Consider the following 15,984-nt stretch of genomic DNA (forward strand, 5'->3'; position numbering starts at 1 on the left):
AAGTAATTTCATAAATTTTTTAGGTATTGGGCAATTCAGCTATACAGTTTCACTATAAAATTGTCTTCTATCGAAGTGTTTCAAGTTATTTATTTATTAATGTAAAGCAGGCTTTCTCAAAAATCCTTCTGAATCTGATCCTGAAATTCTCAATTATTTTAATTTTCTTCTCAATATTCATTGTACTCATTTCTTATTTGAATTAATTTTGCTAGTTTTATAGTATAGATTTTACCGGTAATTTTTTTTAAAGGCTCTACTCAACATTTCTACCAATTCCACGATTCTTCTGTAATGCTAAAATAATCTTGTAATGTGACAGACATGAAGTGACATGGCTTTTGATCACCCAAGCAACAGTGATCCTATAAATAAAGTGTAAAAAATCATATTGATTTTAACCCATGAGAGGCAAGTTCTCTGTGAATACATTAAATCTTAACAGTGTATGTCATTTGCATAAAGAGATTCAACACCACTTTTATGATATATTACAATTCTTCAACTAAAAAATTAGGTGAAAACAAATGTATTTAAGGCAGTATCATAAGAAAATTATCCCCTAACACATGTTAACATACTTGGCCCCAGGTTCAAGAAGACGTACCTCGAGGCAAACCTGTTACTTCGATATAACCATGGTTGGCCAAATCTTGAGAGAGCGTTCCAAGGTGATACTCGTCTGCCGTTGCAAACGCTGTGCAGTGCATCAGGTCCTGTTTCAGTGAGATGGGCACACATGGGTTAGCAAAAGGCTATTGGGTCCATGCAGCTGGTAGTCACTTGACAGAACTCAATTTTGCAAAGAGAGACTTTTCAAGCATCTCAAAGGCTGATGAAACAAGGGATAAGATAATAAGGGAGACAGATTTCAGCTCAATCTACGGAAGAAATTCCTACTGCTAGTGAAAAGGATGCAATGAGCTGTGCTGAAAGGGAAGCCATTCCCCAGTTGGTGTGTTTAGAGCACAGGCTGAACAAAAGTTGTAGAGAGGATTAAGGCATCCTTCTGGGGCCTGGAGGAAGTGGTATTTCAAGTCTCTCCAACACTGAGTTTCCATGATCCTATGAAGAATAAAGTTTAAAACTAAGGAGCTTTTTCACAGTGACATTATTCTTTGAGGTCATCTTATAATTTGTCACTAGCTTCTCCATGCAAAATTACTTAAAATCTATAAAGAGATTCCGTGTTTTTACTTTAGCCAATGTTAAATAAAAATGTCTGCAGACCTGAGGATGTGGGTTAGGGCTTTGGCTGATTGCTACAATACATACACAGTACATAGTAGGGTGCAGAGCTGTGGTTTTTCCAAACTACAGGTCCTGCCCATCAGTGAGTCCTGATGTCCATATGGTTGACCAAAAGCAGCTTTTCCTTTTTTAATTAAATAAAACAGAAAAACCTTACAGTGTATTACTTATAGTAACGGTAAATGCTATTTTAGAAAAGTTCTGTGTCACTTAGATGTGTCTTTGTATATATGGATACCAGGTGTCAGAATGTAAAACCTATTTCTCACTATGGGCTGTGGTCAAGAAAGTTTGAAAACTATTGGTGCAGCAGTTAACAGTTCAGACAGAGAATCTGAATAAAAAAATTCTTAAAAGTCAGAACAGTAATGTCAACTTTACAAGGTTGTTGTGAAGTCTGAACAAGCTGAGAAAAGCAAAGTACTCAGGACTGACGCTGGCATAAATGTTCAACATTTGCTAGATTATAGTCATTATCAGTGCATTTCCATGTATGTTTTAAACCACCCAAATTTATGGGGGATTAAAAGGTTTATTAGAAGTCATTTACATCTGAATATTCGTAAGTTCACATTTTTGTATTTTAACACCCACTGGTCAGAACATCATGATCCTACTGTCTTTTGACAGACACAGTGTCCTGGTCTACCACTGGTCAGAAGAAGCTTATGAGTCACTAAAATGAACAACTGTTCCTCAGACTTACCATCTCAATGCCCAAATCCTTTCCCTTTCTGTTGCATCCTTGTCTGAAATTCTGGAGAAGCAGTACATGAATTCCTTACTTCTTCCTACTTCTATTACCTGACTCCTGGCTCTATTTCAAGAAATGGGCTAACCTTGTTCTGTCTTTTTATCAATCTTTATGCTATTTTAATGTATGGATTCTAGAACAGCAGAGGAATAAACAAAGGACATAAGAGGACACAGACCAACTGAAAAAATCTGAAATTAATCAAATGTCCACTCATAAGCAAATGATTTTAATTAGGAAAAAAAATCAAGATAAAAGCCAGACAAGTTGACACTGTTGGAGAACGTGAGAATAAAATGGAGGTTGTACCCTCCTCTTGCAGACATCTGACAGCTAATTCCCATAGTCACACATGAAGGTAAGAACACACCAAGATGCAAAGCACATGGACTGGTAAAGTCCAAGCACAGTTGGTTCTTGGAGTATAGGAATCTGTGAGGTGCTTAAGATTTAGAAGTGCTGGCATTATCTAGTATTTTAAGGTTCCATGGAGTTCAAGGAGCTGACATGATATGAGTGGAGAGATTCCACTGGCTGAAAGGAAAGAGTCCTGTTAAAAGCACCAGGGAAGGCCATAGCAGGCAGGCTCTACCTGAGAGACCACACAAATGTGCTGAAGCTTGCTACGGAGAATCACAATATACGAGGCTGCAAGTCAGAACTACTCTAGAAGTGGCTGCTATAGCCAACATGCTTAGTTTGGGCTGGAGTGGAAAGAGCAGGAGGCACAAAAAGAAGACAGATGAGGAGGAGGTTCAAAGCTAGTCCAGCGGAGGATCTTCCCACAACTGTACTGAAAATGGCAGAGGCCGTCTCGGTCTCGACTCAGCCCAGAGAACTCTCCAAATCGAGAGGTGACCTGTACAGGGTTTTTAAAATCTGAGTTAACTGTAAACAATATATTGAGAGATTTTGTGCTACCCCCAGATGGCCACCGTCTTTTGACCCACTGGAAGATCAGACAGTGATGGACTAGGAGTAAGTGGGGGTGCAGGTTCTTGAGCCCACGCAGTCCCAGGCCCTCCCTCACTCCTCACTCGTGGCCACCTGCCCTACCAACATTCATGTTACTGGCCAGCCAGCCCCATGAAGGTTTTTGAGTTTGTGGCTCTGCTCTAAGAATTTAAACTATTTTGAACACTCAGGGATGGGACAAGGCAAGGCATTAAATCACAGCTTCTATGAGAAAATGCATTCTGAACTCCACAGTCAGATTATGAATAAATTTTAAACACAATCTGCTTTTATTTGGCCATTCCAAGGATCTTATTGGCAGATTTTCTGAAGACTGTCGCATTTCCTTCTCTCAACATCGCTTTAGTTTGGCTCAAAATGCTATCCAACATCACAGAGCGTAGATGGCTTGCTACACCACTTTCTGTCCTCCTTGAAAATTTTGGATCTTTGTCTCTGTTCAATTTACATCTTTTTTTATCAATAAGAGTCACAGAGTCTTTTAATTTGATTGATTAGACATACCTTCTTTTGATTTTATTTCCTTTGCTTTTAAATGTCAAGTTCTAATTTAAGCCCATTTGGGAAGAGAACCATGGAGTATCTTGTCTTTGCATTTTTTTCCCTATTAATTAAAGACACTGGTCCTTTGTGAGAAGCGTCCATTGTCATTTACGTCTTTTTCTGGATTTTTATAGCAAATCATTATATAATAAGCATTAATTATTTTGTGATAGCAAATTTCTGGTTTTAAGATGGGAATCAACACCTTGTCTTTAAACAGACATGCCAAACTAACCTAAAATAGTTACTGAACTGATGGCCGCAATTTAAACCTATTTAAAAATCTTAAAAAAAAAAAAGACAACAACAAAACCACTGTGTTTCAGTATGTTTCATTTTTCTAGCCACAAAAAACATGTTCCAGCAGATGGGGCTAGAAATCTATGGAAAAGGGGAAACAAGAAAGCATTTTATTATATATGATTCTTGCTTCGGTAGCATCACACACTCTGACAGAACACTTTTCATTAAAAAAAAAGTTTATTTTTATTCAGTCTCTTTTGCTGAAGAAAATTAGTGTATACGGCAATGTTGCTTCTATACTACTAAGGGGAAAAATGTATTTCTTTCCTGCTAGGTACTGGTTGTAGATAAAAGGTATAGATCACTGACACACTGTATATTACTGATATAATGCATTAGCTTTCAAGCTTTTCTTGAGGACAACTTGTGGTAAGAAATCATTTTATATACACAGTACAATACACACATACATGGAAAACAGGTCAATAACCAAAACAAAGCTCCATAAAACACTATTTACCTTTACCATGAGCAATGTGTTCTGATATATTTTCTATTCTATTTCATTTTTTAAAATACTATGAGCAATGGGATAGTATGCCATGGTCCATCCCCTGCTGACCATCCTGCATCGTCCGTCTCCCTGCTGCCCAGACCTGGCACGAGCCTCCTTCAGCAGCCCTGAGGGACAGCATGTCACCAGCAAGAAGCACAGCTGCTGGTCTTATAAATTATGGTCAATGGGATGCGGGTGACTTTTCAGTAGGTTTTGATCTCTGTGAATGAAATTCCAACAGAGAAGACAATTTACGCCTCATTCAGCCAATTCCAAGGGCACGTTGGTTGGCAGAGGGAGAAGGATGAGCCCAGAGTAAGTGGGCGGACTGTATAAAGTGCACACACTTTCTGATAGGGTAGAGCCCTTTCACTGTTTCAGTCAAGAGTGGTAAAAAGGGGATTAGGCTATCACAAAGGATTCAGGAGGACCATGTGAAAATGGAGTGGTCCTCAATTTGGGGCAAACGAAAGGCTGTCTTCAACTCTGGGGATATATTGACTAGTCAGACCTCAAGACTGTTTTTTCCTACAAAATGAAAGATCATCAAAAAATAATGTTCCATGCTAAGCCCTCTGTCTTGGGGTTTGCCCCTATGAAGCCTGTTACTGCAAACGAGAGGCTAAACCTGCTTATAATTGTGTCTAAGAGTCTCCCCGAGTGCCTCTTTGTTGCTCAGATGTGGCTTCTCTAATTAAGCCACCTTGGCAGGTGATCTCACTGCCCTCCCCACTGTGTGGGTCCTGACTCCCAGGGGTATAAATCTCCATGGCAGCGCAGGATATGACTCCCGGGGATGAATCTGGATCTGGCATCGTGGGATTGACAACATCTTCTTGACCAAAAGGGGGATGTGAAATGAAACAAAATAAAGCTTCAGTGGCTGAGAGATTTCAAATGGAGTTGAGAGGTCACTGTGGTGGACATTCTTACGTACTATATAGATAATCCTTTTTAGGTTTTAATGTATTGGAATAGCTAGAAGTAAATACTTGAAACTACCAAACTCCAACCCAGTAGCCTTGACTCTTGAAGATAATCATATAACAATGTAGATTACAAGGGGTGACAGTGTGATTGTGAAAACCTTGTGGCTCACACTCCCTTTATCCATGGATGGATGAGTAGAAAAATGGGGACAAAATCTAAATGAAAAATAGGGTGTGATGGGGTGGATGATTTGGGTGTTCTTTTTAATTTTTATTGTTTATTTTTATTCTGATTCTTTCTGGTATAAGGAAAATGTTCAAAAATAGATCAGGGTGATGAATGCACAACTACATGATGGTACTATGAACAGCTAATTATACACCATGGATGACTGTATGGTATGTGAATATATCTCAATAAAACTGAATTAAAAAAAAATGTTCCAAAATGATATCATCTCAGATAACTTTTGGAATGCTTTCACAAACATAAGATTTCATATTATTTTCCTGGGCTTTTATAGAGACAGCATACTGTTTCTGTTTTCTGCAAAATCCCAACTGAAATCACTGCCTATAATGCTACAAAATATCTCCCAGCTAAGGACCCATGAAATAAATGACCCCTTAAATTTAGCACTGGAAAAAGTTACTTCTCTTAAGACATTTATGTTTTTCTTTTTATTCTCCTGTCAGATGAGAAATGTACAACCAATTTTTAAATTATTGGGCTTCTCAGAATTAAGTGCTCAGCTAGATTCATTACACATAGCAGGTACATGATCACGTTTATTTCTGTTCCTGTCAATCGTTTGCTATCTTAAATGTGAATGCTTCTATTATTTCATATTGTATTGAATTTTGAAAATTTACTTCAAATCTTTTCTCTGAAGGAGGCAGAAAAGTAATCCTAAAGGAAAAAAACACACACACACAACCACCACCAGAATTCAGGAAAACTGCTTCCAAGACTAAGGACAGCCCAAAGAAACAATGTCTTTTTGATACATTTACAATCAATAACCACCAAAAAGAGACTTCTCTGACCATATCAGTGTCTGTATAAGAATCCTGATTATTCACTGTGCTGCTGGCAATAACACAGGAAAAAATGAGTTGATCTTTCTTCTCTTTGGATCTACCATGAGTCAGGTACTTACACTTAATTTCATGTTAGCCACTTGAAAACTGAGTTTCCCAGACTACCACAGAGCTGAACAATACAATTAAAAAATAAGGAGCTAGGAAGAAGAAAAGGGTGAGATGGTACATGCACGACACTTCTGCCCTTTACATCCTTGGATTCAGAGAAACCATACGAGAATTCCAGCAAAGCTGGAATCCAAAATAAAAATCATCAATTAACTCCTACCTTCATAATCCGAAGCTTAGTAATGAAGGACTGTATACCTTTTCAAAGAAGTCAACTGCACTGCAAAAAAGCAGCCAAATTAAATATTTTTAGGGTCCATATCTCAGAATCGGATCTTAAAAAGATTACCTGTGTTCTGACAGATTCAGAAGGCCTAATCAAGTTTTAAATAGCCTGCATTACTATTTCTAATGTTGACGACTGTAAACATCAGTGGTCTCTTTGTCTCCTTTCTATCCTTTCCCACCTTTTAGCCTTCCAATTCAATAAACATTTATTAAGCACAACACAAAAGTGAAGAAGGCTTGGTCCTAACTCCTCAAATTGTTGATCACTTAGAGGGGAAATGCAATTTATAGATGGGGAATTCCCATAAACCTCTTAACAGTGAATAAAAATACCCCCTCCAACCTTCCAAGGATAAAAGAACAAAAATCCCCTGCTTTTTTATTATACCTTGAGCTGTCAATTCATCATCCCATCCCATGTCCAGTTACCACAAGCCAATCAATATTTACTGCCTGTAAAGTGTTTAAAAACAATTTCTACAGTTTGATTTGTTTTTTTAAAAAGTATTTTTTTTTTACAGCACCATTCCTAGATGGGACTTAACACTAGTCTTCAAAGTTTCCTTAAGCCAATAACTAATTAATCCTTCATAAACCCTATTCTCTATATTTTATTGCCTATATTAAGTCTTGGTCTGTATCACTAATTTTTTTAAAATTAAGATTCTGATTCCTTTGCACATACATTTTCCTATTAAGCTTCAAAGATTCTGATGAAAACAATTTTGAGTTAATCGCCAGTTCTCTATGTTAGTGATAGGCTGGGGTGCAATGCCCGCTAGCTTAGAGAGTGAGTGATGATTACCAAACAGAAGTGCAACAATCACACGTACTTTTACCTCATCAACAGACAGAACCGGAAGGTTGGTCCTGGATGGCTGCTTGGTCCTGGATGGTTTCAGTGGTCTCTTGATTTGTGGAAAGTCATGTTTTGGAACCAGAGTTTCAGCTGGTATAGATGAGTAATGCTTTTTTAGTATTTTTATAAACCACTTGGAGCCCAACAGATTTGGTTTGTGAGTCACTTTCCTGTGCATACCAAAAGACTTCATAGTTGGGAGGTGTGCTTTTTCATCTCGGCAATGCAGGACATTTAATGGAGACAATATACGTGTACTTGATATTTTCTGGTTCATTTGCAGGATCTGAGATTTATACAAACCACCGGCTGCTGGAAAGAACAAATCCAAGTTTTGATTTATTGTCAGAGTGCTGCATGCTGTATTTTCAAATTCGTTAAGCGGTTTTAATGTTAGATGAACAAGTCTTTGGTACAGATGTGCAGTAGATAAAATACAGTGAGATCCGGCCAGCACTCTGAGAAGTCTGATTGGCATCACCACATTCCAAGCTGAAAGAAAAGAATGCAAAGTTCAAGTTTTTGTTGCTGCTGCTAATGCTTTAAAATATAATATTCCCCCTAGGTAATAGGCATTCAGTAAATATTTGCAAGACACCTATCTCTTAAGCCTAGTAAAAAAATGAGGTTAAAAAAATAAATGAGTGCTTCTTCTACTTTTCTACTACTTTTCTTTTAAAAGTCAACCTTTAGCCTTCTTTATGGAAGAGTGTAAAGTTGTTGACAGGACAAGGACATTAAAACATAAACATAGTGTTGGGGTCTCTTCATTTACTTTATCGGCATATCAACTATTTTTAGAATCTGTACTAAGTTATTACAGATTTTAATAGTTAATTTAATAATTATTAAATTATTCAATATTTATTCAGCTTTATAATGAGCTAAGCAAGGAGCTAGGGCCAGGTGTGCATCCATGAAAGGACGGGGACAGTCCCTGCGATCTGGGTGCAAGTTCCAGTGGAGCAGGCAGGCATTCAACTGCTCCTTCTAGCCCAGCGCAAGCGGCCTTGCACAGAGCTCTAGAACAGATGCTGAGGAAGCACACAGGGAGCTTGCCCTGTTCTGAATGACCCTTCTTGAAGGGGAAGGTGTTTGCAGGTTGGGGCTGGGCATAGGCGTGGGGGTAAGAGACATCTCACACACACACAAGTACGCACACACACATTCTGGACAAAGGAAACAATCTTTATAGATAATTTCCCCCTTATTTACAGTACGAAACACTTGTTATTTAATAGTAGGTTTACAGATCACTGCCACCTCCTTCTTCTGACACTCCTGGTGCTGCTGTGTGCTAATTCAATGTAGATTTGATACCTCTTTTGTGAAGCGGCTCTTGCCTTGGCTGGTGAAAAACACAAAGAAGGAGCCAAGATTGAGAACAATGATCATATTAACTTGTGGGTGGAGGGGCAGGATAGTTCTGTGGTGCAGTTTAAGAATAACAGGAATATACCACTTAGTAAACTAAGGAGAGCCCACTGTGAACAACAGGGTTTGTCCATGGAGCAGATCAGATTCCAATTTACTTGCCAGGCAGTCAATCAATGACACAGATACATCTGTACAGTTGGAAATGGAGGAAGAAGATACAGTTGATGTGTTCCAGCTGCAGTCCAGAGGTGTCTACTAAAAAGGAAGCTTGCTACTTCACTCCAGAACTCTGTTCCTACGGACCAGGAATACATTTCCAATCAGTAAAACCGCAGTTTGGTTCCACTGCATCCTGACTACTACAGTATAGTTTTTCTCTATTCTTTCATTGTCCTCTTTCCCATTCCTTTATGTAACTGATGTAGGTGCACAAGCACATTGTTTTGTTTTGTTTTTTTAATTAAATTCAGTTTTATTGAGATATATTCACATACCATACAATCATCCATGGTGTACAATCAACTGTTCACAGTACCATCATATAGTTGTACATTCATCACCCCAATCTATTTTTGAACATTTTCCTTACACCAGAAAGAATGAGAATCAGAGTAAAAAATAAAAGTAAAAAAGAACACCCAAATCATCCCTCCATCCTATTTTTCACTTAGTTTTTGTCCCATTTTTCTACTCATCCATCCATACACTGGATAAAGGGAGTGAGATCCACAAGGTTTTTACAATCACACTGTCACCCCTTGTAATCTAAATTGTTATACAATCGTCTTCAGGAGTCCAGACTACTGGGTTGGAATTTGATAGTTTCAGGTATTTACTTCTAGCTATTCCAATACATTAAAACCTAAGAGGTGTTATCTATGTAGTACATAAGAATGTCCACCAGAGTGGCCAACATCAACTGGAGATGAGATTGGGGAAAATGCTGGTTCTATAAAAGTAACCCTTTTCTCCACAAGAGGCAGGCTCATTCAGCTCTTAGCTTTATAAGCCAGTATGTTATTTTGCTCTCACTGTTTAACAAAACCAACAACATAAAAAATCCTTCCATACTTTGTTTGATTGGAGAATTTTATATCACTATAAAATTAAGGGCAATTTTACAACGTTTTTTGTATGTAGCTAGCTGTTACAATCTTTAAGCAGGACTAATTATCCTAAAAGAAATGAATCCTAGATAGTCTTCCCTTCAAGTCGAGCATCATATTGTTCAAACAAACTTCTTGTTTAAAACGGAAACAAAAAGAGTAGGTTTATATAACCACAGTAATTTTTTTTTTTAAGTAGGCAATCAATAATAATAATTCTTAAAAAAATGTGTTCAGTGCTGGAGATACAAGTATGAACTGATGATCTCAGAGTCTACAATCTAGCAGGGAAATAGAATAATGTGATAAATACCAAAACAGAGACATATACAAATTGCTCTGGAGCCCAGTGAAGGGAACCTGTGGGTGTGAGGGGTGGGTGGGGCCCATTCACAGAGGAGACATTTAAACTGAGTCTTGAAAAGGCAGAGGGATCGGCAAACAGCCCAGGCATGTATTATTATTTATCTGACAAACCAGGTGCAACTTTGGGGTGGTAGGAGTGAGTTGCAGGAGCAAAAGACTGCAAAGGAGCCAGGGGCAGATCACCAAAAGGTCTGTGAACCACACTAAAGAGTCTCTAGAGGTAGGTGGAGACAGTAAGTAACATCTTAGTCTCTCAGTCTCTCCTCCATGTTGTCACCAAAGCCAAATTTCTTAAATATACATTTGATCTCGTCTCACACTTAAAAGCTTCTGAGTGTCTTCGACACAGCAAGTGCTGTGCTTCACCTCACAATAACCCTGCCAGGCAGTTTACAGATGAGGAAACTGAGGCTTACAGAGCCTAATTGCTCAGTTAGCAAGTTGTAGAGATGTAACCTGAACCCAGGCTTTTTCAAATTCCAAAGACCATAGGGGTAATCTTACTCACTCACTATATTGCCTTCCTTAAGAACCCAAAGGACAAGGATGAGTGGCCCAGGTACTTTAGGGGGTAGAACCTGCTGTTGCTTGCTATCAAAGTATCTTCAAAAGCTTTTATTCTGTATCTGGTTCTAATCCAATTAGCTATTTAGTTTCCCTTTAATGAGAACCATTCCTTGCCAGTTAAACCAGTGGGTTTTACTTGTAAAGATTTTTAGGAATTTGTGAACGCAGACCTGATTCTTTCATTCTCTTCTAGGAAATTCTTTGTCTCCAACTCTAAAGACTGCCTTAATGTGGAGCTACAAGAAGCATTATTACTAAGAATATAAAAGCCATGGGAAAAGCAAGAATGCGTCTTTTTTCTCTCTTGGCTGAGAAAGAAGACTGAGGTGTAGCACTTACGGTGTCCAACACATGCAAAATCTCTTTAGGCTTTGTTACAAACCAGAACACATTACAGAAAAGTAAAATTTTAATGAGACCAAGTAAACTTAAAGGTAAAAAGTATAACAGATTTTGAATTACCCCAACAGCATTATGTAACATTTCTGGCACTGACTTTCCATACTCCCCACATTATCTTTGTTGCAATTTTTGATGGTTTCTATATTCATGTAGATCGGTGGTGGATGATCTTCCAATACCTTGGTCTCCTAAATTTCTTAACCCTCTTTCCCCCATGGATCTCTCCATAGTCATTTGCTCCGAACTGTACAACGCAATAGCCACCAGCCACATATGGCTACTGAGCACTTGCAATGTGGCTAGTGAAATCGAGTGTGCTGGTTTGAATGTATTATGTCCCCCAGAAAAAGCCATATTCTTTGATGCAATCTTGTGGGGCAGACATATTAGTGGGGATTAAGTTGGAACATTTGGATTGGGTTGTTTGCATGGAGATGCGCCCCACCCAACTGTGGGTGATGACTCTAATTGGATAATTTCCATGATGGTGTTACCCCACCCATTCAAGGCGGGTCTACATTAAATCACTGGAGCCATATAAATGAGCTGACAAACAAGAAATTCAGTGCAGCTGAGAGTGACATTCTGAAGAGGAGCTACAGCCAAGAGGGACACTTTGAAGAATGCACAGAAGCTGAGAAAGTAGCTGCAGATGAGAGACAGTTTGAAGACGACCGCTGAAAGCAGACTCTTGCTCCAGAGAAGCTAAGAGAGGACAAACACCCCAAGAGCAACTAAGAGTGACATTTTTGAGGAACTGCAGCCTAGAGAGGAATGTCCTGGGAGAAAGCCATTTTGAAACCAGAACTTTGGAGCAGACACAAGACACGTGCCTTCCCAGCAAATAGAGGTTTTCCAGACACCATTGGCCATCCTCCAGTGAAGGTACTTGATTGCTGATGTGTTTCCTTGGACACTTTATGGCCTAAGACTATAACTGTGTAACCAAATAAACCCCCTTTATAAAAGCAGATCCATCTCTGGTGTTTTGCATTCTGGCAGCATTAGCAAACTAGAACACCGAGTTTTAAGAATTAACAAATAATTGCCAGCCTTGACATATGTTAGCCTTTTGAAGTAGCCACACTTACACATTTCCAATTGAACATATCAATTACTGTCCCCCAATGTCCCAATGTCACTATCACCGCCTCCCTTTGTTTGAATTTCATAAAAATCCAAAGTTTCCCCAATTCAGCAGGGAAAGATCTGTGGTATTAACCTCGTGTTTCTCCTTGTCTTGTGCAACTGCAATAAAGGCTCTTTCTTTCTTTGAAATACTGGTGTACCAGGGTTGATCACTGACCACATCAGACATCTTATCCTAGTGCAAACTGAGACTTAGGAGACACACACACACACACAAAAATGTAAAATATCTCAATAATTCTTTATTGATTACTCCTTGATATGATAATTTTTTGGACATATAAGTTAAATAAAATACATTATATTCAGACTAATTTCACCTATTTGGCTTCTAGAACATTTAAAATTACGTATGTGGCTTTACATTAAGTTTCCATTGCATAGTTGTGCTCTACACCTTGTCATCACCAATTACTGCCAGCCCTCATAACCTCAATTTCAAGCATTTTCCCCACTCACCTATCTTTTCAGCTCACTCCTTCTACTGCCCGATTCCAACAATTCTTCAACCCCAACAGGACTCACAATTCACTGATCCAACTACCCTTTCACTCTCCCTTCCCTTACTCCCTCTGTTTTATACCCCTCTCTCTTCTAGATACCCATTTACCAAAACCTCAGCCATAATATATTTATTATAACTTGGCCTGATTTGTGCCTGTACTCCTGTGGGTGAACATGGCTAGAGAAGACTGACCAACTAACCATGCTGTCTGGTCTCACTTTATTGTCATGACTACCAATCTCAGGTGGGCCTTTTGTGCTGCTCAACACGCTTACTACATTTTCCTACTACATTCTACTCTCTCTCCCTTCTCAAACCTTCAATGCCTCCTCCTTTCTCGTTCTCAATGACTTTGCTTCCTCTGTCACTGTAAAATAGAAACAATCAGAAGAGAATTCTCACAAGCTGTCACCACCAGCTAGCTGCTCACCCATTGTGTCTGTGCCCATGCACTTTGCCATCCTTCTGCTACTACAGATGAGCTGTCCATGATCCTATCTGGAACGAAGTCTTCTATCTATACACCGAATCTCATACCCCCTGCCTACCACAGGAACAGACTGAGCTATTCTCTCTCCCATGCCATTTATTTTTCCCTTTTTACTGGAACATCCTTATTGGCATACAGTATGCTATAACTTCTTCCATCTTAAAAAAAAAAAAAATTTTCTCCTGACCCCATTTTCTCTTCATATGCCACACCTTTTTCTCTGAGCGCCTTTCCAATAAAACTTTTTTAAAAGGAGTTTTACTCACTGTTTGCAATTATTCTCCAATTTCTTTCTAACCTGCTTTAATCAGGCTTCTATCCCTAACATTTCACAAAAACCCACTAGTCAAGGTCAGTAATAACCTGCAAATTTCTCAGTCTTCATCTTACTTGACACGAGATACAGTGTTAATCATGCTACTCTCCCTGAAACACCTTCACTTGGCTTCTAGGGTTAACACACTGCTCAGTTTCCTCCTATCTCATTGGTTGCACCTGCTGTCTTTTGGTTGACTCCCTATCCTAGTAAGAATGGAGAATACCAGGGCTTAGTCTTTGGACCTCTTTTCTGCTCTATTCTCAGGTTCCTGGTGATCTCATCCAACCTCATGGTTTTACATATCACCTACACAGTGATGAATATCAAATATTTATCATTAAACCACTCTAATAGCACATAAGTGTAACACGCTCAGAACAAAACTTCTGAATTCTTCCTACAAAAACCTAGTCTTCCCTGTTCATAAAATAGCAATTATATCCTTATATCTGGTAAAGCCAAAAAACTAGTCAGCCTTGACTCTTCATTCCTCAAGCTGCCAGCAAATACCATTGGCTTTATTCTGACTAATTGTGCAGATTTGAATCTATTATGTCCCCCACAAAACCCATGTTCTTTATGCAATCTTGTGGAGGCAGACCTATTAGTGTTTTGATTAGGATGGGACCTTTTGATTAGGTTGCTTCCAAGGAGATGTGACCCACCCAAGTGTAGCTGAGATCTTCTGATTAGATCATTTCCATGGCGGTGTGACCCTACCCATTCTGGGTGGGTCTTAAGTAGATCACTGGAGTCCTATAAGAGAGCTCACGGAGAGAAGGAACTCAGAGAAGCAGAGAGAGACATTTCAGAAATAAGCTAAGATAGGTAATCCAGAGGTTGCCCCTGGCAGAAGCTAAGACTGGACACAGACTCAGATGCTTGGAGATGCATCTGACAGAAAGACGTTTGGAGATGCTAAGCTAAGAGATGAAGCCCAGAGTTTGTCCCGGAGAAGCTAAAAGAAGACCCACAGATGCTTATAGAGAAACATCCTGGGATAATAAGCAAGGACGCAAAGGAACTGAGAGAGAGAAGCTAAGAGAATCAGAAGCCCAGAGACATTTAGGAGAAAGCCATTTTGAACAGAACTGGGGAGCCAAGGTACAGCAGATGCCAGCTGACAGAGGTGTTCCACACGCCGTCAGTCTTCCTTCAGTAAAGGTATCCTCTTGTTGATGCCTTAGAACTGTGAATTTGTAGCCTAATAAAACCCCTTTATAAAAGCCAATCCATTTCCAATATTTTACATAACAGCAGCTTTAGCAAACGGGAGCCCTAGTCCTCACTGCCAATACTGCTACCTCCCTTGTCCATGTCACTACCTTTCGCAGGGATTACTGGAGTAGCCTCCTAACTGGTCTCCCTGCTTCTCTGCTTGGCCTCCAACAGATTCTTTCCAACACAGCCACTAAAATGATCCTGTAAAAATTTAAGTCAGATCACATCTTTCCTCTACTCAAAACTTAACAATGGTCCCAAATCTCACAAAAAAAGCTAAAGCTCTTAGCAACCTCCTACATGGCCCTACCATATCTGGCCTTTTATTAACACTGACATCCCCCAAAGCTCGCTCTCTCTTGATCATTTGCTCCAGCCACTCTGGCCTCTGGATCTCTGCACTTACTGAGTCTCATGCTCTTCTCTCAGGTGTCTGTAAAGCTCACTCTGTCTCACTTCCTTCAGGTCTTTGTGCCAATGTCTCCTACATAGTGAATCTTCCACAACCACTTCAATTAAACTGCACAACCGGCACTCACTCTCTTCCTTCTTCCACTCTATATTTCTCCACTGCATTTAGCATCACTCGCCCACCTTGTATTTTTGATTTATTAACATATACAACAAATACCACCTGAGTTCCCAATGTGTGCTAAAGAGGCACTGTCCTAGTTGCAGGTGAAAATAAAAAACATGAAAATTCCTCTCTTTTGAGCCTAAAATTATATTGGGGGTGACAGACAATAAACATGGTAAATAAGTAAAATGTATATTGGACGATGACAAATGATAAGGGGGAAAAAAATGAAAAGGACAGAATAGAGATTTTTGTCTCTCTCCCCCGCTGGAATGTAAGATCATTCAAGACTGGGATTTTTGGTCTGTTTTGTTCCGTTGACTCTAATAGCGCCTAGCACAGAGGTAAACACTTA

The 15,984-nt window shown here is 39.2% G+C and overlaps 2 protein-coding genes across 5 annotated transcripts in view; one reads left to right on the forward strand and one right to left on the reverse strand.

The window, feature by feature from the left end:
* The window catches only part of RMND1 (required for meiotic nuclear division 1 homolog), a 54,439-nt gene that overhangs the window by 37,808 nt on the left and 647 nt on the right, over positions 1 to 15,984 (reverse strand). For 3 of the 4 annotated variants that reach the window (XM_037819531.1, XM_037819523.1, XM_037819515.1), the window contains exons 2-3: positions 7,525 to 8,042; positions 608 to 716 (exon numbers count right to left, since the gene is read on the reverse strand). In XM_037819531.1, coding sequence (XP_037675459.1) covers positions 608 to 716; positions 7,525 to 8,028 — 613 coding nt within the window. In that variant the 5' untranslated portion in view covers positions 8,029 to 8,042. The remainder of the gene's footprint in view (positions 1 to 607; positions 717 to 7,524; positions 8,043 to 15,984) is intronic. The other variant, XM_037819539.1, reaches the window with a different exon arrangement.
* Positions 8,620 to 9,186, forward strand: LOC119528224 (small ubiquitin-related modifier 2-like). The gene is made up of 3 exons (XM_037828853.1): positions 8,620 to 8,641; positions 8,884 to 9,048; positions 9,110 to 9,186. The coding sequence occupies exons 1-3, from the start codon at positions 8,620 to 8,622 to the stop codon at positions 9,184 to 9,186; spliced, it is 264 nt and encodes an 87-aa protein (XP_037684781.1).

Source organism: Choloepus didactylus, chromosome 2, assembly GCF_015220235.1.
Source record: "Choloepus didactylus isolate mChoDid1 chromosome 2, mChoDid1.pri, whole genome shotgun sequence".
NCBI classification, from domain to species: domain Eukaryota; kingdom Metazoa; phylum Chordata; class Mammalia; order Pilosa; family Megalonychidae; genus Choloepus; species Choloepus didactylus.

Coding starts and splice junctions, on each gene's coding strand:
- LOC119528224 (XM_037828853.1), top strand. CDS start 8,620: ATGACCCTTCTTGAAGGGGAAG. Junction 8,642..8,883: donor GACCCTTCTTGAAGGGGAAG/GTGTTTGCAGGT, acceptor TCTTTTGTGAAG/CGGCTCTTGCCTTGGCTGGT. Junction 9,049..9,109: donor AGCCCACTGTGAACAACAGG/GTTTGTCCATGG, acceptor TCAATGACACAG/ATACATCTGTACAGTTGGAA.